This window comes from Heliconius melpomene, chromosome 2 (assembly GCF_056956725.1).
Source record: "Heliconius melpomene rosina isolate 202511_hmr_F chromosome 2, ASM5695672v1, whole genome shotgun sequence".
NCBI classification, from domain to species: Eukaryota; Metazoa; Arthropoda; class Insecta; order Lepidoptera; family Nymphalidae; genus Heliconius; species Heliconius melpomene.
The window spans coordinates 7,277,455-7,298,188 of NC_140390.1; the positions used below are offsets into that span (position 1 = coordinate 7,277,455).

The window sequence follows — 20,734 nt, forward strand, 5'->3', positions numbered from 1 at the left end:
ATTTAACTCGAGTAGTGAATAACAATCAACAAAGTTCATTAACGAAATCGCTTTATCAATTAACTTTTATTTATTTAAGATTTATCGTTGTTATTTTTGGTAATTTGTTAGTCTTTTAATTTTAAAAATAAAAGTTTCGGGATTGCGGGAACGTTGCGGGATTTGAACCCGCACCCCCCTATTATTAACAGTGGTGAAAGATTTAGAGATGAAAAAGATTTATGAAGGGGGAGAGATTTATGAAGGGGGAGGGGGAGATCTCGGTCGACCATCGAAAACACAGTATCAAAGACACTGGAGGAAAGGTCATGTGTGGAGGGCATGTATGAAGAGGTTGATGTTATTAAAATTAAATATGTAAGATTTTCAATTCTGATCCTGATTCTGTTGAGTATTTCATATTTCATACTTAATAAAGCTGTAAAACGTTAATAACAACACAATTTTTCCACATAATCTTTATTTAGATGCCAAACAATAAACTATAATTAAAGTATTTTAACTAATATAATATGAATTAAGCTAACGATAAAAATTATACTAATATTTTAAAGAACGCGACAAGAATTTAAAATAATACAATAATTTTCCAAAAATCTACTTCAGTTGAACCAATACCATGAAATACGTGACCACGGCGCCCAAAACCTGAAATGAAACGATAACAACAACAAAAGTAAATAATTTCTGGCGTTCCATAAATATTTGTAAAGAAAATGGATTTTTTGTGATCTAAGAATAAATTATGGTAGGAAACGTTTATTTTTGATATACAAGTAATAAGTAAAAGTAAAGTAAAGTTGTGCTTGAATCATTTATGTTTAGTTTCTAGCTTTTTTTCAACATAGAAAGGGAACCAAGTGTGAAGACACTCTGTTCTAATTTTCAGAATTTCTCTTCAGAATGAAGAGTGGCGGAACTCAACGCCGCGATTCCTTTTTAAAAACGGGAAAATGAAAATATATTAAATATCATGAATTCGGGTGGAGAGTGAAGAAAGGTGTATCTTGAAACAAGGTTCTCTCTGTTTACCTTACTTTATAAAAACTATAAAAATAATAATACCTAGTTTTAATTGACAGGTATTAGTTTTTTTTATGGAAAATACAATGGAAACTCGCGTACGGGTCAACTTAAGGTAAGCGAGCAATTGTAATGTATAACCTAAGGAAATATATATTTTTAAAAATTAATGAATCAATTTTGATGTAACTTTGACTGTGGTGCATGCCAACTTAAGGAAAGGTGCACCATACAAATCTGAACACATAATAACCAATATTAGCCCACGCGTTAAGATATTTATTTATACCCCAAATTTGTTAATAAATATTATAATATAAAAACTCACAGATGCAAACAAATCCAAAGATACTGTGAAAAATTTCGCGCCCGAGATACTCATCGCCTTTTGACATTGTTGACAGACGATCTGAACGAAGGTTTTTGCTTCTTCTGATCCGTCGTACCATTGACATGAATAAGCTGCTTCCATTACAGATGAACTCTATCAAAAAAATAACCCAAAAAAGTTATAAGACTTACGCAAGTTTAAAACAAGACGATTGTAGATTCTATTCCTACTCAGTAGAATGAATTTTTGAATGAACTAAATAAATCATGAATTAAATCACCCCCCTCCCCCCAAGCTCATTTCCTCCTCCTTAGAAATCTAATTAGGTTTTCTCTTTATGCAAGATGCCAAATATATCTAACTTTTAGGTCTTTATTGAATTGAAATTTACATACCTCTTCAATGAGCTTGTTTCCGAATATGCAGAAATGGAATACTTGGGCGAGTGTATAGCTAAGGTAGCCCACTGTGCTAAAAGCGTATACATTTAAGCCATTGATCTAAAATTAAAAGAATTTGTATAGTTCAATATATTCGTTAAACTGAAATCTCGACAGTTGTAGGTTCGATTCCAACTAGGAGTAAACTATTTAATGTTCTCGTTTTCTCGCTCTAGCAACCAGACCAAGCACAACTTTGATCATCGTTGACAATATATACGAAGTCGGATAGTGAGTGAGAAACGGTGTGTCTTAACTATAGGTTCCCTCTGCCTAACCCTACGCTTTAAGCGAGATATAGCGTGAAGCTCTTTTTTATTTATTATATATGTATAAATCTTTTGCATACATAGGTGTAAATAATATCTGATTTGAAGGGCTATGTAGGCGTAGGTGGGTAGGCTAGTCTGTTAAAAACCACTCATTTCTGTTATATATAATCTGTAGAGAAGGCAAAAACATAGTTTAAACGTTAAACGGAAAGTCCTAACGCTTAGCTCCTTTTGCCTGCTTTGCTTAATGTAGGAGTTGCATAAATATAAAAGAAAATATTACCTTAGTCGCTTGATAAGCCAATAGCGTTAATGTAATAGTTGATACCAACATATGAAACAGCAAAGCTGTACCATACGTGTCTCCTATGGAAGATACCAACCTGCAAATAATATTATAAATACCAGAGATAATTATTTACAGAGGCCGTCTATGCAAAACCTATGTAAGGTAAGTAAAAACCCAAAATTCATATGCTCTTCTTCTTCTTCTGAATCTTCAAAATCAAACTCACCTAACAATATGTTTATGTCGCTCCACCCAATATTTGATAGCTGAACGTGCCAACATTTCTTGTTTTTGAGTTAAGCCATTTGGATTGTTGTTTTGCTGCCCAAAGGTCTGGAGTCGTCCGCCAGCGCCGCGTAAATTCATTCCAAAGTCTTGTTGAGTGGAATAAATACCTCTTATGTCCAAATCAGTAGAGTCCGGGATTTTCTCAGAATTTTCTGTTTACACGGAAAGATAGAGTACAGAATACAGAAATATATGAGAACTGAAAAATTGCGGCGTTGAGGTAGGTCCCTTAAAATGAAATTTCTGGAGAATTAGGTCACTCCTTTTCCCGAACGTAAAAAAACGTTTTTGTATAAAAAATAAAAAATATTATTTGTGAGCGATTATTTGAAATGGTTTCACATTTACCTACATTATACTTACTATATACTTTTATTATCTTAATAAATTGAATTCATCTACCTGAAACTTTGAATAATTCAGCGGTGTTTGGCCGATAAGTATCTAATGAAGCACTCAGCTCCATCAAAGGCTTCATTATAGCCTTTAAATGTTGGAGTTGCTCGCAAGCGAATATCAACCAGGAGCAAAACATTACGTCGAGAAGATTTGCCATCGCCATGGAGAAAAGTAACCAGTAAATCTGTTTGGAATTATATGATTTTTAAAAAGAGTAGTTTTGTTTCTACTAAATTATGACTACTAAATTTTGACTATCCAACTAAATTATGAAAACCAAACAAAAGAACTAACACAATCTTCCCCAACCCGACTGGTCCTCGTGGGGAAAAGAGACCGCAACCCTCCAACTAATCACAAAGGAAAAAATGAAAAAAATCACAAAAAATCTAAAATCTACGTTGCAGCCGTCAATGTTCTTACACTAAAAAATGACGAAAATCTTACAGAACTTACATATGCGTTAGAAAAAATCAAATGGGACATCGTAGGCTTGAGCGAAGTAAGGCGAATGGGAGAGAGAATTATTTCTCATCCGGATTTCCTTCTATACCACATAGGTACAACTCCAGGGCATTACGGGGTAGGTTTCATTGTAAAAAAACATCTTTCAAATTATGTGGAGAGTTTTGTAGGAATATCAGAGCGCATCGCATTAATGAACATTAAGCTTCCGGGATATAAAGACAGTTGGTCCCTCATACAAGTATACTCACCCACAGAACAATCCGATACAAAATCAATAGACTTATTTTACCAAGAATTAAATAAAACAATCCAAAACCATGCCCACAAAAACCTTGTTGTACTGGGGGATTTTAATGCCCAGATTGGAGAACGACAAGCAGAAGAAGACATAGTCTTGGGACCTTTTTTATATAGGAAAAAAAAAAGAAGCAGAAACGGAGAGACACTTGTGAACTTTGCACTGGAAAATGGTTTGAAAATATTAAACACAATGTTCAAGAAGAAAGAAAGCAAGATGTGGACCTGGATATCACCAGATGGAAAGACAAAAAATGAAATAGATTTCATAATGACTAATAAAAGCAAATACTTTTCAAATATGAAAGTCATAAATAATCTGAATTTCAATACCAACCATCGAATGATTCGAGCTGAACTACTGACCACTCCACCAAAAAACTCAAGACCAAAAATGAATATGCTATATACGAAACCTACGAAACACCAAACAGAACAGATAGGAAATTCCTTAAATTCAGAACTTTTGATTTATGATAAAGAGGCATCAAACATGGAAATGCAAGAAAAATACAATTGGCTGGAAGCTAAAATTAAAACATCCATTCAACTAATGACTAATAAAAAAGACCTATCTAACAAGTGGATATCTGCCAAAACTACTAATCTCCTCAATGAAAGAAGGGACATTAAAAATAGAAAAAACACTAACGATAGTAGAAAGAAAATAACAATAATCAGCAAAAAAATTAAAGAAAGTATCAGAAAAGACAGAACTCAAAGAAGAACAGAAACAATACAGAGACACATTTTACAGACAGGAGGATTAAAAAAGGCATACAAGGAGCTAACTAACACAAGGGACTGGATAGTACAGATGAAAGGCAAAAACACATCGAAAGAGAATAGAAGACAAGGAATTTTAGAAATTGCCACATCATATTATAAAGAATTATACGTAAGCACCACAACCAAAAAAGAAATAGAATTATTAGAAATCTCACCCGTACCCAGTATCATGCGTGAAGAAATAGAATTCGCAATAGAATCCCAAAAAGATAATAAAGCTCCAGGTCCCGATGGAATAAGCAACGAAATACTTAAACAAGTGAAAGGAACGATAACGCCTATTCTTAAAGAAATCTTTAACGACATTATGAACACAGAAACGACTCCATATCAATGGTCAAAATCCAATATAATCCTACTGTACAGAAAGGGAGACCAGTTCGATATTGGTAACTCGGCCCATAAGTTTGATGTCAAACCTTTATAAAATATTTGCAAAGGTAATACTCAAACGAATAGAAAAAAAACTTGACGAACAACAGCCAAAAGAACAGGCAGGTTTTAGAAGAGACTTCTCAGTACTCGATCATATCCAAGTTGTTAGGCAAATCATCGAGAAGTATGCGGAATACCAACTTATATATTATTTAGCATTTATTGATTATAGCAAGGCATTCGACTCATTAATACACTCCAACATTTGGGAGGCGTTGAAAGAACAGGGAATTGAACAAAAATATATAAGATTGATCAGAAATGTATACAAAAATAGCTCTACGTGTATTTTACTAGAAAAGAAAGGAGATTCGTTTCAGATACAAAAAGGAGTAAGGCAAGGAGATCCTCTCTCTCCAAAGCTTTTCTCCGCTGTTTTGGAAATGATCTTTAGGAAACTTGAGTGGGACAATCTAGGCCTAAACATAGATGGCCGCAATCTAACACACTTAAGATTTGCCGATGATATTGTGTTATTCGCGAAAACACCAAAAGACCTAAACAGAATGTTAAATGATTTAGCATCTGAGAGTGAGAAAGTAGGATTAAAATTGAATTCTGAAAAAACAAAAGCAATGACTAATGGATACAAAAGCAGCATAAATGTAGGAGAGTCACAAATTAGTTATGTTGAGGAATATATATACCTTGGACAGCTGATATCACCCACAGAAAACATAAATAAAGAAATCGAAAGAAGGATAGCAAACAGTTGGCGAAGGTACTGGGGCCTAAAGGAAGTAATGAAGGACAAAAATTTCCATATAGCAACAAAAAGCAAATTATTCAATGTCTGCATCTTGCCAATATTAACATACGGAAGCCAAACGTGGGCTATAACAAGAAACGTAATCAACAAAGTTGCTTATTGCCAAAGAGCAATGGAAAGAAGCATGCTTGGAGTAAAGAGGAAAGACAGAATAAGGAGCATAAACATTAGGAGTAAGTCAAAGGTACAAGACGTAACATTAAAAATAAAAAGATTAAAATGGAAGTGGTCGGGACATATAATTAGAGGAAACGAAAAGTGGACTAAAACAGTAACACAATGGTACCCAAGGGACGGCAAAAGGAAGAGAGGTAAACAACATAAAAGATGGGACGATGATATTAGGCAGGTCGCAGGCACAACATGGAGCAGAGTAGCTAAAGATAGAATAGAATGGAGTAGGTTGGAGGAGGCCTTTGCTAACTGGCAAACGGATTTACAGAAAATGAAAAAGGATCAAATATACGAATAATTTTAATAAATATTATATTGTATTAGAATCTATATTGTAGTAGTGAAACAACTAGTTAATTGTATATTCTGTTATATCCGAATAAAAGGCTTATTTATTTATTATTTAGTTTTGTTTCAGCTTCACGCTGTATCCCGATTATATAGCACGGCAGCAGGAATTTAGTGTTAGGACACTCTGTTCTTCACATTTCGCCGAATTCTCGAGGCATTCCGTGTTGAGTAGCAAGACTCAACGCTGCGCTTTGCCTCGTTACCAGAACGAAGACAAGAATATATTAAATATTTCATATCCCCGAATGGGAATCGAACCCACAACCGTCGCGTTTACTGTCACGTGCTTTTACCCCTTCGCCAAGACCAGCCTCATATTTTAAAATATTTCTTTATTATTTAATAAAAATTATATAAATACTTGCCTGAAATGCAAATGCAATAATGTACATAGTGCCCCCCATTGCGTCAAATGGATACCACGCTTTAAGCGGCAACCTTGGCACTGGCTCAGTAAGAGTGTCATTGGTCTCTTTGTCAACCAAGAAGCGAACAGATTCTCCAAAGAAAGTTATTGTGACCCAACCTAAAATCATAAATATAAATAAATAGTTTTTATTTTCAGCTTCGACCACCTAAAGGAAATAACTAAGGGTTCCATATACAACCCAACTATGATCACAAGTACCGTAGGTTACATACAGTGGCAACATTTGATATTTAAGTAACCAAATTGTACAAATGGCGCTATTTAGTAAAATTTTATCTAATTTCTCATATAAAGCCCGAACAATGGAGATAAATGAAAATGTAATCAGGCCTCTGGGACCTACGTTGGATCACAAGTTCGCTTGTTATTTTGGCTTTGTAGATCCCCAGAAATTAATTAATATTTTATATAACCAGAAGGTATCTCAAGATTCGGTTAGCCAGCCGAAATCTAATCTATGATAAATATAAGATCAAAAATACCCACAAACTACAGAAAATATAGTCATGCCGCTGATGAAGTAAAGAAGTCTCCTCATCTTATTGAGGGAGAGCTGATGGTATCTTGCATCAGACTCAGTGAATAAAGGATGACTATTCGATTGATTCCATACGGCCAAGGTCCTAAAAAGGCATATATCCACATTAGTAAAATGAGTTTGAGGCCAGTCGTGCCAAACGGTTGTGAGTTCGATCCCAACTCGAAGAGATGAAATATTTATTTAAATTTTATATTTTCAATTCTTCGCTCTGGTGTCGAGGCAAAGCGCGGCTTTGAGTTCCGCCACTCAACTGGCAATGCCTCCAGTATTACGCAGAAAGAGGGGAACGGAGTGTAACACTAGGTTCCCTCTGCCTACCATGCTGTGTGCGAGTTACGTTAAATACGTAACTGATAATATTATATATATGACGTCATTGTTCAAAATTTAATTACGCGAGGCTTTACTCACAATAAAATTCATTAGCCGAGCTTAATTTCATAAGCTTACTGCAATGCATGAGTGGACAATGGCGTATTGTATAAAACGGTTATACAATAAATAAAATAATTTTGTATTGATATTAAATTATTAATTAATTAATTATGGCAAAATGGAAATTTATTAGTAAGGCTAAATACTTCTTAATCTAAAGCTTTGTTTAATATTTTCTATAACTTTACACATCTCTCATTAAATACTAAGACAGTCCGCTCTCAGTTTTTCAGACAAATTTTCATGACATTCCGTGTTGAGTGGCGGATATCAACGCCGCGGTTTGTACTGTTACCAACCGCAAAATTACAATATTAATAAATAATAATTCATTTTAGGCTTAAAATTTACTGAATCAAATTTATACATATATGGATCCTTGTATCACAATTCGACCCCTGCCTTCCAAATAAAAGAAAATTAAAACCTACCCCTGTAAAATTATTTTCTATTTAGGACGTTTTATATTCGACGGGTGAAGGAAAATTGCGTGAAAAATTAATTCCCTTCTACAACTCGGTTACTTAGGTGTTAGGTGTATTATTCGTTCTTTGTTAAAATTTTAAATGTTGCTCTCATTTTTTCCCTTTTCATACTAAAATTTCTAAAGAAAGTACCTACGTTCTAACGAATACAGATTTGTATTATTTTTTATTACCTAGCCTTTGTTTTTGACTTTGTCTGTACCAACCAAGAAAATAATAGTATTATGAGATAAGTGCACCATACAAAAGCTGAAAGAAATAATTAATAAATACCCATTTCAAAAAATGTAAGTTTGTTCCAATGTTTTTTCCATTTCTTCGCTTTGGTGTCAAAGCAAAGGGCGGCGTTGAGTTCCGCTACTCAATACCCAATGCCTCGGGGATTCGGCGAAAGTTTTAAACAAACAAACAAACACACACAACGAAGCTGATTTAATTAAATTTTTAATAACACACATTAATATTATTAGTCAGAAATAATAATAAATATTTTTTTTTGCGATTTTGTTGTTACCTGTAAAAATTTTTTGAAGTTATAGCAAAAAATGATAACTTAATAATAGAGTGGGTGAAGAAGAGCACAGTAATGGTATTAGCGGTCAGCTCGTTGACTTCCTCAGAGTATTTCGCCATATTCGCTGCCATACACAAGTAATGGATCATGATCAAAAATGCATGGACGCTGGAATACACCTTGCGCAGAAGAGTGGACATCCCAGAATTATCTAAAATATGAATGAATTTTGAGAAACAACATTTTAAAAAGATACTTATTGGGAAATACGAATTGTATTATAAGTAATAATGCAGAATTAACTATTCTTATTTTCATAATGAAATCATTTTATCCCGCAAACTGAAAAGGTAAGGCAGTGAGAACCTAGTGTGAAAATACTCCGTTCTCTACATTTGTCCGAATTAGAGATATTGTTTGTGGAGTACTTGTAGAATTCAATACCGCATTGTCTTACCAGAAGTGGGAAATGAAGATAACTCATTCCCCCCCAAAAAGAATCAAAGTAACGAATTGCTCTCCCACTGCACCAAAGTAGTGTTCTAAATAAATTATAAGTTAAGGAGTTTACCTGAATGATAGTTAAACAAGAAATGTCCCGCCGCCTGCATCAACTTAATGTTTGGCATTAAATCGGACACGAGGCCCTGCGTTTTTATTTTCGTCATCATCTACAAATTTTTTAGGGTTTTTTAAATTTCTATATCATTTAATATGAATTTTACTAAAATATTTAAATAGTATTTTCACCTTGATCACTTATTAGTCAGATTTTATTTAATTAAATTTCTTATTGACTCCATTTATATGAAATGGCTTAATATATTTTGTCGAATCCCATGGAAAGCATTGAGTATAGTTTAATTTTTTAAGAGCAGACCAAATTTGGAGACGTCCAACCAAAGAAGTGTCATTAGACCAAATGATCGATTTTTTCTATCACTACCACACCTTAAGTTTCGCACTGACGTGTTTCAATTTCAAAGTCATATAGAGCAATCGTGGTGACTTTTCCATGGGAGCGTGCACATGGTGTCCCTGTGAACAGCCGGTTGTATCCTCTCCTTAAATATGAATGATGCCTCACCCTGTATTTATTTATAATTAGAGAGACTCCCATATAAATTCATTACTGGATCGATTGTGTTTGCACCACTTCAATGTTAGTTTTTGATGTTTTATCTGATATTTGTTTTGTTTTGTTTTCATTGAAATGTTTACAATTCGATGTTCTCTTATTTAACTTCGCGAGTCATTTTGAAGCAAATATTCAATTTTCTATTTTCATATTTTTTATTCAAATATGTACCTACTCCATAATACTAAATTTATGTTTTGTTATTATGTTTATCATTTTATAAGTAGTCTAGTATATTTAGACTAAAGGAATATTCAGTGGTGCAGGTTGCAGTTTCTACCTCTATTCGAGGGAATTATTCGATTTCTCTCTCTGGTAGTCAATACATGACCTTTGGTTCCGCTATTCAATACACAATGGCTCGAAAATTGGGCGGAAATTAGTTAGTACTCTAATATTAACATAAAGATATTCCAGGAAGCAATAAAAATTTGGCAATTGAAATAAGTTAAAACACTCGTATATTATTATAGATGATAACTAAAAGCTACTGTTAAAAGGTTAATTGTCCCAAATCTCATATAGAATTATAATATTTCAAATCAGTGGACAATCCACTCTGTGTCTTTTGATTTCTTTTTATTTGAGAATTTTGAACACTTGAATCGTTCAGTTACTTCGCCTTCATTTTATTACAGCGTTTGAATTAATGTCAACTGCACAAATTTTTTTTTTGTTCCTTCACACTTTATGAGTAATTTCTAATAGCAGTTTGGTTATTTCAGAATGATAACATAGGAAAAACCATATATGATAGACAAAACAATGCTTAACTAAATTCTGATCTTGATAAAGACTGTGCCAATGTCAAATATGCACACCTAAAAGTATATTAATATGTATATTATTATTATTATTTATTTAGATTTATTTATGAGAAGAAAAATGTTTCAAATAGACAATTATAATAATAATTGTGCTATTTGCATATACAGGGTGTCCCAGGAGCCAACGATAAAACGAAACCAGGTGATAGACAAAGTCGTGACAGTTATGAGAAAAATATGAAAAAAAATCTTTGTCGTGTATTTTTCATTTTATATTGATTTTAAAAAATATCGGAAAAACCGACACCTTGTGATGATTTTTAAGGTCCTGAGACTACAAATATTACTCTTTCTTCGTTTTTTTTCTGTAATGTAATCATGAATAACCCTTCTGTGAATTACAGTTTAAATTTTAAACATACCTGCATCAGTTTTCAATAAAATGTGGTGTTTTTGCCAAACATTAAGTTCAAAATAATTACTACACCCAACTTTAACCGAGCGTACTGTAAAAAAAATGTACTACAATGTTTTTGCAAGTAATCTTAAAAGTTGGCGCATTTAATCTGGATTCCGAAATGGTACGACACTTGCTGGATTACTTCTTTGTTGAAGAGAGAAAAATCTAAATGTTGGCCGTCTAGGTATTTTTAAGACCACAATTTACAGGTAATACACGCCATTTCATCAATGAGAATGAATTAGATACAGACAATATCTTGCTCTTCCTAAGCACGAGTTATCAAGTTAACCTATGGTTAACAAGGAACGTGAAACAACGTGAATATTACTTAGTTTTAGGTACCACTTTAAAATATTTTTTCCATTTATGACTTTAATTTAATCAATTTTACAGCAAATGTTGGAACTGTTTGCCTTCAGCTGCAATGCAAGCTCTACATCTCCTTAAAAATGATTGCGTGATAGGACGGGCGAATCTTTTTAACTTAATATTTTCAGCAGCTCCTATAATTCTTTGGCGCAGCTCGGCTAAATTTGAAATAGGTTTAGAGTACACTCTTTCCTTTATCGTTCCCCAATAAAAAAAATCGATGGGGTTTAAATCTAGTGAACGAGCAGGCCATGAAATTGTACCACCCCGCCCAATCCACCTATCGGGGTAATTTTGATCGAGAAACTCTCGTACTGTGCGAGCGTAATGCGCTGGGCAGCCGTCGTGTTGGTACCACATGCTACCGTAAATGTTCAGTGGCACTTCTTCTAATAAATGTGGTAATTGGTTCTGTAAGAAGTCCAAATAGACCTGAGCAGTTAACTTCTCTGCCAGCTCAAATGGACCAATAACTGTACCATTCAAAATACCCGTCCACATGTTTCAAAATATTTTAAAGTGGTACCTAAAACTAAGTAATATTCACGTTGTTTCACGTTCCTTGTTAACCATAGGTTAACTTGATAACTCGTGCTTAGGAAGAGCAAGATATTGTCTGTATCTAATTCATTCTCATTGATGAAATGGCGTGTATTACCTGTAAATTGTGGTCTTAAAAATACCTAGACGGCCAACATTTAGATTTTTCTCTCTTCAACAAAGAAGTAATCCAGCAAGTGTCGTACCATTTCGGAATCCAGATTAAATGCGCCAACTTTTAAGATTACTTGCAAAAACATTGTAGTACATTTTTTTTACAGTACGCTCGGTTAAAGTTGGGTGTAGTAATTATTTTGAACTTAATGTTTGGCAAAAACACCACATTTTATTGAAAACTGATGCAGGTATGTTTAAAATTTAAACTGTAATTCACAGAAGGGTTACTCATGATTACATTACAGAAAAAAAAACGAAGAAAGAGTAATATTTGTAGTCTCAGGACCTTAAAAATCATCACAGGGTGTCGGTTTTTCCGATATTTTTTAAAATCAATATAAAATGAAAAATACACGACAAAGATTTTTTTTCATATTTTTCTCATAACTGTCACAACTTGGTCTATCACCTGGTTTCGTTTTATCGTTGGCTCCTGGGACACCCTGTATATGGATACGCCTGGTATAAAAACGGGACTCACTTTTGGAGTTCCTAAGTGAGTGCTCCAACTTCTGAGTGAACAGTACCATTAAGAGTAAATAATAACGATGAAGAACTTTATTACTATCCCAATGATTATTGCCTTGTCATTGTAAGTGTACCCAATTGAATACCAGTAGTAGTGTATACCAGTTATAAAATACCTGATAAAAGATACCTGTCAGCAAAAGTAAAATTTCTTGTAGATTAGTCCACTGCGTAAGATCTTCAATGCTCCCTTAAAATGAATAAAGTATAATGTTATATGGAGATATATTTATATTTACTTTTTTAATTATTGATAATCAATAGAAATATTGTCCTAGCGTTCACACTAATCTAAAAAAACCTGTTACAGATCTTTTGATAGTGCAATGCATATAACAACAAAATCAGACAATAATTATTACAACAGCTTAAATAAAAGAAGCGACATCGATAACGATCCCAGAAAAAGCTGTCCATGCTCAGATAATCCCATGGCATCTTGTCCTTGTGACACCATCAAGCACGAAAGAGAGAATATAGCAGAGAGCTGCTCGTGTCCAATAAACGATGACCACTGTAGTTGTATTTTGCTGCAAAGGAGGAGTCATTTTGAAACTGAAGAAATGGATCACAACTTAGATTTATTTGTAAGTAATTATATTAGTTTTTGAGAGTTCCTCAATAAAAATTAAGTTACCTGCGTTCATTATTTGTCCCAATGACATTTACTATTGTCTAGGCCAGACCAGTTTCACAAAAGTTTATTAATTTAAATTCTGATTTTATTATTAAAATTAAAATGGTTTGAGGCGGACGCTTTTAAATTTTATTTTGTGAAAATGTCGGCAGAAAGGTAATAATATATTATTTTATAATTAATTAGGAAACAAAAAAGACTATACTTGAGTCGCATGTACCATATACAGAATTAAATTTAAAATAATAAAGAATTGAATGAAATATTATAAAAATAAATTTCTGTTTTCCAACTCCAGAATCTTTTAAACAAAGTCGTCGACGATATCGGACAATTAGTTATTTTACATTTATTACGAAAGGAAGAATAAAAAATATAATCGAATTATAATAATATTATATTTAAATAGCATTTACAATGTTATTAAGACCTGGCTGTGAATAAGTATTATACTTAAGTATATTCTCTAAAATAAAGTTATTATCTGAACTCTATTTTTATTTAACTTTATTTTCCTTTTTTTACCACGTCCATAATTTATTATATAAAAAAATGTAATCTCATTTCGTTTGTAAACTAAATAAATCGACTAGTTGTGGGTGTGTCTTAACACTAGGTTCCCTCTGCCTACCCCCAAAATTACGCGTCTCTGAGAAATTTTCACGAAATATACGTGTATTTTAGAGTCTTCAAAATAAATATAATATATTTTATTTTAACAAGATAAGTAAATCACGTAAATCGTTCGTAGAATTGACGATTGGGGCAAGTAGGCCTGGTTGCCTTACAAAGGACAGAAATTAAATTCCAGAGACGTTACAGACGACTACGTGAGAGGAGCTCTAGGCGGGTCATTTATAAAATTTCATCGTAACGTACTACGTAAGACTATTCTTTTTATTAAGATATAGTAAAAAAAAAATATTTTCAGTAAATGGTATACTTGCAGTTTCTTGTTTTTATACTAACACTAGCGATCCTTTTGCGGCTTCGCCCGCACTTAAGATGATGTGAAAATTAATTAAACCCTAATGCAACCCACATTTTCGTAGTTTTAATAAGATTTGTTAAGATTGTTTTACACAGCAAGGATTTTTTAGTAGGTACCGTAATTTTAAATCTGTGCTACTAATCTTTTCAAGTACTTATTAAAATATATTTAAATGACTATTTTTAGATAGTTAAATTACTATTTTTAAACGGAAGAAATACCTACCTACCTACTAATAACTACTACAAAAAATATGAAACCAAATATATCGCGCTGAAATAATACATTCAACACCAATTATCCAATACGTACAAACGCATCTAAATCTTCGTTGCTGTAGAGGCAGGCTCGTTTTTTTTTCGAGCTTGTGGTTAATGCTGAAGAGGATATTCTGTCCCTGATGAAAAGCAAGCACTACGTGGCTGCCTGTGAGGAAAATTAAATAGAATGCATCGGCCGGGAATCGAACCCGGGCCGCCCGCGTGGCAGGCGAGCCTTCTACCGCTGAACCACCGATGCGTGTAAGGCAGGCGGGCGCGGCGGACGCATGGCGAGTGGCGAGCCGTTTCGCAGCAAGGATTTTTTGATATTGTAACAACTTCTGAAGTACTTATTAAAATGAAAAACAGTAAAAGATAGTTTTGATGTACATTAAATGGCCAGCGTAACTAATATACTTATTAATATGCTGAGAGTAAGGAATAAGTAAAACTTGAGTCGATACAGCTGAAGTGTCAACGGCGTGATGTGTCAACAATGAAATGCGTTTTTCTCTAAAACTATTCGCAATTTTGAAATCGTGTAAAAAGCAAATTTTATCTTCGTTTAACGTAGAAAATTAATAAAGTATTTTAAAGGATAAGGCTTAATATCATTATGGAAAAATATCCCTCACAATAAAAAATATATTGAAATTACAATTTTTAGACAGAAAAAGGATCACTACACGTTATTCTTAAAAGATATGAATATGCTATCGCGGACTTTTTTGTAGATCTTATTAAGAGGAACAATACTTTAGTATATTTTTTTCATGTAGTACTTACCATTAAAGCAGCGCATGCGCGAAAGTGTCTCAACGGGTAGGATTTTATACACATTTGTCGTATTTATGTTAATTTACATAAGAATGTACAAATAATAAACTATATATAAACCTTCTACGAAAAATACTCGACCTAATGGTGAAAACGGCATCAAAATCTGTTGGGTGGTTTAGAAGAAGAAGAGTTAGAAACAACAGACAGACACGAAAAGCGACTTTGTTTTATAAGATATAGGATAGGATAGGATATAAAAATTAATTAAAAATATTATCGAATGCGCCTCGGGACAGCGGACAGAAGTAATAATTAAACTAACCGTTGATCTATTTAATATTGAAATTAAATTAATAAAATTTCATATATATTAGTATTATAATGTAAGGATTTAAAGAATCTTCTCTTAAATAATTATAAATTATAATTAATTCTTAGCCACAATTCTTGAATATGTACATGATACTTTTATGTTATTTAACCAAACAAATATAACAATTGGCAGTTAGATTATATGTCACTGCCAACATTATATGTCAATCTCATACTAAATACAAAGTCATGCGAAGAGAGAAAAGAGAAACTTTTGTCCGAGATACGGCAAGCACTGTAAAGGAGGTGCTTACCTGCCAATTGTCGTATACATTAGAGATCGACTGGTGTCGTAACGACGCGCTACGCAACGAAGCAGTTAACCCTCCTATAAGAAGTTAATATTTAAATAAAAACGTGAAAATATATATTTAAAATAAATATATTTCTTTTATATATAGATATTTAAATCTTCAGTTTCTACGTATAATATATATTTATAAGATAACATTGTAAAACCTCAACCAACTTCAGGCGTATATTGTAAGTCATTTTCCATATTGGGTTAAGTTTAGTGTAAAACAGAAATCGTGTTATAAGTTAGCAAACGCGAAAGTTATTCGCGTACCCGACGTAGAGCGCTTTGGAAAGTTATATTAGCTTCTTAAACAACTTTGTAGATCTTAAATCGTTAGAAGTAATAAAACTTCAACACTTTTACTATTCAGTTTTGATTGCATCGTACAATCGTTTATATTCTTATCCTAAACGTTTATATCTTACCATTGTAAAGAACTATGAGATAGAATTGTTTGCTGATAACACTTCTTTGATTTTTAAACTAAAAAGGTTACAAAACTAAAATGACGATGTAAGCAATCCTTTCTCGAAAGCAGTACACTGGTTCAGTGTTAATAACCTGCTATTGAATAGTGAGAAAACTAAATGCATGATTTTTAGAACACCTAACACGAAAATTATTAAAGCCGATATACTATTGAATGGTGAACCCGTACATCCTGTCGATTCTACGGTATTTCTCGGTATCACCATAGACTCCAAATTACAGTGGGGACCCCATGTTGATGGATTAGCGAATAGACTTAGCTCAGCAGCTTTCGCGGTCAAAAAAATTAGATCATTAACTTACGTGAAAACGGCTCGACTTGTTTACTTCAGCTACTTCCACAGTATTATGTCCTATGGGATTTTACTTTGGGGTAATGCAGCCGGTATTCAACCAATATTTGTCTTGCAGAAGCAAGCTGTTCGTGCAATCTATAACTTAGACCCTAAAGACTCCTTAAGGCAAAAGTTTAAAGAAATCAATATATTGACAGTTGCATCTCAATAAATTTTTGGAAATGTTATGTATGTTAAGAAAAACATTATTGATTTTACCAAAATTGGGGATGTACAAAATATTAATAATAGAATTAAGCTTAAACTTAGTGTACCTGTGACTCGATTGCATCGAATCCGTAATTCTTTTATGGGACAATGTGTACGCTTTTACAATAGGATCCCAGAAAACGTCAGAGAATTTTCTCCTTTTTTTTCATTTCTTTCTTCGATTTAAAAAAATTGTGAAAAGACGTTTGTGTGTTAAAGGTTATTACCAAATTAATGATTTTATAAATGAAAACACGCCTTGGGAATGAAATTCTTGACATGACTTCTCAGGTCTGAGGCACTAAATTTGGGAACTAGTAGTAAATTATTTGACGTTCAAAAAATAAAGCTTGTAACTTTCTATTTTGATTAAAAATATTAGAATTGAAATTTATCGTATTTCTTATTATATTTGATAATCTTCTATATATGTATCTGGTAATTATTTTGGACCAGATTATGTTGAGGCTATGAGGATGAGGTATTGAAGGAGTGTCTTTTTGTAATAATTGGGTGTGCCTCTGCCTCCAGCGGCGAGTCTGTCATTACGTATTAATTTATGACTTTAGGAATGACTTCTGTGCGCACAGGATGTCAAAATGATGCACGCTAGTGAAATCACGCATTAGATCACGTTGGCCGGCAATATTAATTGGTTTAAACGTCGTGATGTTTAGGGCTCTACGTTTAACACGCACGAGATGCGTGTTAGGGGGTAATGGGATGGACACAATTCCATTAGTTTTATAGTCATTTTCACTTATATCTATAAATCTTTACATATATATCTTTACACATATTAAAAAAGAAAACATTGAGGTCGGTAAATTACTTTATTATAGATTAAATACTTATGTAAAATACTTGTTCACAGCCAGGTCTTAATAACATCGTAAATGTTATTTAAATATAATATTATTTATGCATTTCTATTATCCTATTTTAATCTTCCTTTCGTAATAAATATAAAGTAACTGATTGTCCAGCGTCGTTGACTGTGTTCCAAAGGTGTTGGAGCTGTAATTTAAAAAAAATCTAATTTATAAACTCTATTTAGAAAGTCAACATTTATTGAATTATAGTTATAATAATTTTAGTTAACTTACAAGTAAATTAGAATTCTTATTCATCTTTTCCGTTTCGTCACGACTCCTCCTTTCCAGTACAATACAATTACAGTGGTCATCGTTTATTGGGCATGAGCAGCTCTCTGCTATATTCTCTCTGTCATTCTTTATCGTATCACAAGGACAGGATGTCATGGGATTATCTGGACATGGACAGCTATTTCTAGGATCGTTATCCATATCGCCTCTTTTATCCAGTTTGTTATAATAGCTTTTGTCAAATTTTGTCGCTAAATGCATTGCGCTATTAAAAGATCTGTAAAAGTTTTTTCATATTAATATGAGCATTAGGAATTTCTTAGCTTAACACTGTATCCCTCACATAGCAGGTAGAGTAGACGGAGGAAACCTGGTAACCTAGAGTTTAAAGCCGCGTTCCCTACTTTGCGTGTTGAGTTGCGGAACTCATCGCTGTACTTTGCCTCGTTATCAAAGCGAAGACAATGAAATATATTAAATATTTCATTTTCTCACTATTTTCCATGACTGGATATGAAATTTCTTATTTGTGTATCAATTTTCTTAAACATTAACGGAATAATGTAAAAATACTCGAGCGACAAATTAAAGTAAAAATATAGTAATAAAAAAAAATAACAAATCATATTTCAGGAATTTTGATGTACAAGAACGCTATTCTGGACAAGCGTCTAAATGTGTTTCCATATACCTTTTAACACTTCACTCGTTTTGAGAGAGCAAAATCTAATCCAGTAGACGAATCTAAATTAAAATTTAACTTATGTTTACAGGTAGCAGGTAGGTTTTATGAGGTATTTTATAATAGGTAGATACAAATATTGGGTAGACTTACAATGACGCGGCAAATATCATTGTGATAATAAAAAAACTCTTCATCGTTATTATTTACTCTTAATGGTACTGTTCACTCAGAAGTTGGAGCACTCACTTAGGAATACCAAAAGTGAGTCCCGTTTTTATACCAGGCGTATCCATATATATGCAAATAGCACAATTATTATTATAATTGCCTATTTGAAGCGTTTTTCTTCTAATAAATAAATCTAAATAAATAATAGTCAAATACACAGTTGAGGCCAGTATTAGCGCAGGGATACCAGCGTGTGATTGTTACTGCGATGGGTTGGGGGTTCGACCCACTCTAGAAAATCAAAATTTTTATTTTTTCATTTCCTCGATCTGGTGTCGAGGGAAAGTGCGGCGTTGAGTTGCGCCACTCAACAAGCTATGCCTTCAGAATTCGGGGGAATGTGGAGAATGGACTCTATTGACACTAGACTCACTAGACTACAAAGTATACGATTTTATTTAATTTTAGTTTTTCATTTCACTAATTCTACAATTTTTATTGAAGTTATTTTTTACATATAAATATAGAAGTAAAGTATGACAAATTCATAATCAGTATTATAAATTTCCGATGTGTAGACAGTCCGCCTCAGTTTGGAGAAATGAGTAATTCAATGTCGCTTATATAAGATATTATTATCTTACGGTAGCACTGTTATTATTAGCACCACATTGAAGGTTTTTCCAATGTTTCTATTATCCCAAACGACCAGATTATTGGAACTGACTCCTAAATATGAAGCAATCCACTTTTGAGCGATATTGCCCATATCCTGTACCTACTATATTGCGTCACAGGTACACTAATATCAAAAATAATATTTTTTTATCTGTTTTTATTATTAATTTAAGCCGTATTTAAATTGTATAAAAAATGACAATAAATTATTAACAATTTACTTATTTCCGAAAAAATATGTATATCTGCAAAATAGCATTCCATTCACAATTGATACTCACTTTCATAAACTGACAATGATTGAAATATCTTTCTTTAACTACTGTTGAAGTTCACAAGAGTAAATATATAATTTAAAAAAAATAATTAAAATAAATATTATTAAACCATTTTACTTTAGCTAATATGAAAGAAAAAATATATTTTATCTATAACTCAATACAGCATAACGGAACATTTAAATATGGAACTGTCAAATGTCAATGTCAATTTATTGACGTTTATGTCGGTCCATCGATGTATTTACATGCATTTTATAATTATTGTGTACAGTCTTTTTACTCTTTACAGATCTCTTTTAACAGGTCAATTACCTTCGTGTGTTTTCCATACAACGCAAGCGTGACATTGGAAAAGTGAATTGTTTAAATGGCACGCTCGTAACACCACAAATGAAGAACTGAGCTCAATTGCATATGCTGCGTTTCACTAGTCACAACTACTTGTGCTATTTTTAATGAATGATTAGTCACGTTCAGTAGTTGCTACTATTGAAAGTGTTGAGATGGTGGGTGACTCTTGCGTTGTGTCGTATCGGGATAGTGACTCCGAAGTAGTAGTATTCCTAATAGGTAAACGAGTGCCGGCAACCATTGTACCTGGTTATATTCTTTATTTTCTCCAGTTTCCTTGTTCCGTTATTCTTTATATTCTCCAGTTTACTCCAGTGATTAAATAATGATAAATAATGTGATTAGTCGTTTTTGAACTTTTTCGAATATCAAAGGAGAGTA

General features: G+C 33.0%; 3 protein-coding genes across 4 annotated transcripts; 1 reads left to right on the forward strand and 2 right to left on the reverse strand.

The window, feature by feature from the left end:
- Window positions 1-452: 452 nt before the first annotated feature.
- Window positions 453-9,681, reverse strand: Orco (odorant receptor co-receptor). The gene is made up of 11 exons (XM_085199695.1): window positions 9,481-9,681; window positions 9,302-9,401; window positions 8,731-8,941; window positions 7,242-7,378; window positions 6,691-6,851; window positions 3,046-3,226; window positions 2,582-2,795; window positions 2,350-2,449; window positions 1,750-1,854; window positions 1,352-1,507; window positions 453-648 (listed from the first exon to the last, which is right to left on the reverse strand). The coding sequence occupies exons 2-11, from the start codon at window positions 9,399-9,401 to the stop codon at window positions 598-600; spliced, it is 1,416 nt and encodes a 471-aa protein (XP_085055821.1). The 5' UTR covers window positions 9,481-9,681; the 3' UTR covers window positions 453-597.
- Window positions 9,682-12,653: 2,972 nt separating this feature from the next.
- LOC146540661 (uncharacterized) lies at window positions 12,654-17,046 on the forward strand. The gene is made up of 3 exons (XM_085205646.1): window positions 12,654-12,776; window positions 13,023-13,299; window positions 16,762-17,046. The coding sequence occupies exons 1-3, from the start codon at window positions 12,733-12,735 to the stop codon at window positions 17,044-17,046; spliced, it is 606 nt and encodes a 201-aa protein (XP_085061772.1). The 5' UTR covers window positions 12,654-12,732.
- An 863-nt stretch (window positions 17,047-17,909) lies between these two features.
- LOC146540662 (uncharacterized) lies at window positions 17,910-20,440 on the reverse strand. 2 transcript variants are annotated; one of them, XM_085203776.1, is made up of 3 exons: window positions 20,315-20,440; window positions 18,191-18,467; window positions 17,910-18,101 (listed from the first exon to the last, which is right to left on the reverse strand). In XM_085203776.1, the coding sequence occupies exons 1-3, from the start codon at window positions 20,347-20,349 to the stop codon at window positions 18,027-18,029; spliced, it is 387 nt and encodes a 128-aa protein (XP_085059902.1). In that variant the 5' UTR covers window positions 20,350-20,440; the 3' UTR covers window positions 17,910-18,026. The 2 variants fall into 2 exon arrangements, with proteins under 2 accessions (XP_085059902.1, XP_085059894.1); XM_085203768.1 differs by lacking the exon at window positions 20,315-20,440 and adding an exon at window positions 19,026-19,501.
- Between the last annotated feature and the right edge of the window lie 294 nt (window positions 20,441-20,734).

Excerpts from the sequence above, each read along its gene's own strand:
- Orco (XM_085199695.1), bottom strand. The coding sequence starts at position 9,401 with ATGATGACGAAAATAAAAACGCAGGGCCTCGTGTCCGATTTAATGCCA. Across the intron at positions 7,379-8,730 it reads ACTTCAAAAAATTTTTACAG|GACCTTGGCCGTATGGAATC; the intron begins GTAACAACAAAA and ends ATGCCTTTTTAG. Across the intron at positions 649-1,351 it reads CTTTGGATTTGTTTGCATCT|GTTTTGGGCGCCGTGGTCAC; the intron begins GTGAGTTTTTAT and ends GTTTCATTTCAG.
- LOC146540661 (XM_085205646.1), top strand. The coding sequence starts at position 12,733 with ATGAAGAACTTTATTACTATCCCAATGATTATTGCCTTGTCATT. Across the intron at positions 12,777-13,022 it reads ATGATTATTGCCTTGTCATT|ATCTTTTGATAGTGCAATGC; the intron begins GTAAGTGTACCC and ends AACCTGTTACAG. Across the intron at positions 13,300-16,761 it reads ATCACAACTTAGATTTATTT|TGGGGACCCCATGTTGATGG; the intron begins GTAAGTAATTAT and ends TCCAAATTACAG.
- LOC146540662 (XM_085203768.1), bottom strand. The coding sequence starts at position 19,069 with ATGAAGAGTTTTTTTATTATCACAATGATATTTGCCGCGTCATT. Across the intron at positions 18,468-19,025 it reads ATGATATTTGCCGCGTCATT|ATCTTTTAATAGCGCAATGC; the intron begins GTAAGTCTACCC and ends AAACTTTTACAG. Across the intron at positions 18,102-18,190 it reads ATAAGAATTCTAATTTACTT|CTCCAACACCTTTGGAACAC; the intron begins GTAAGTTAACTA and ends TTTAAATTACAG.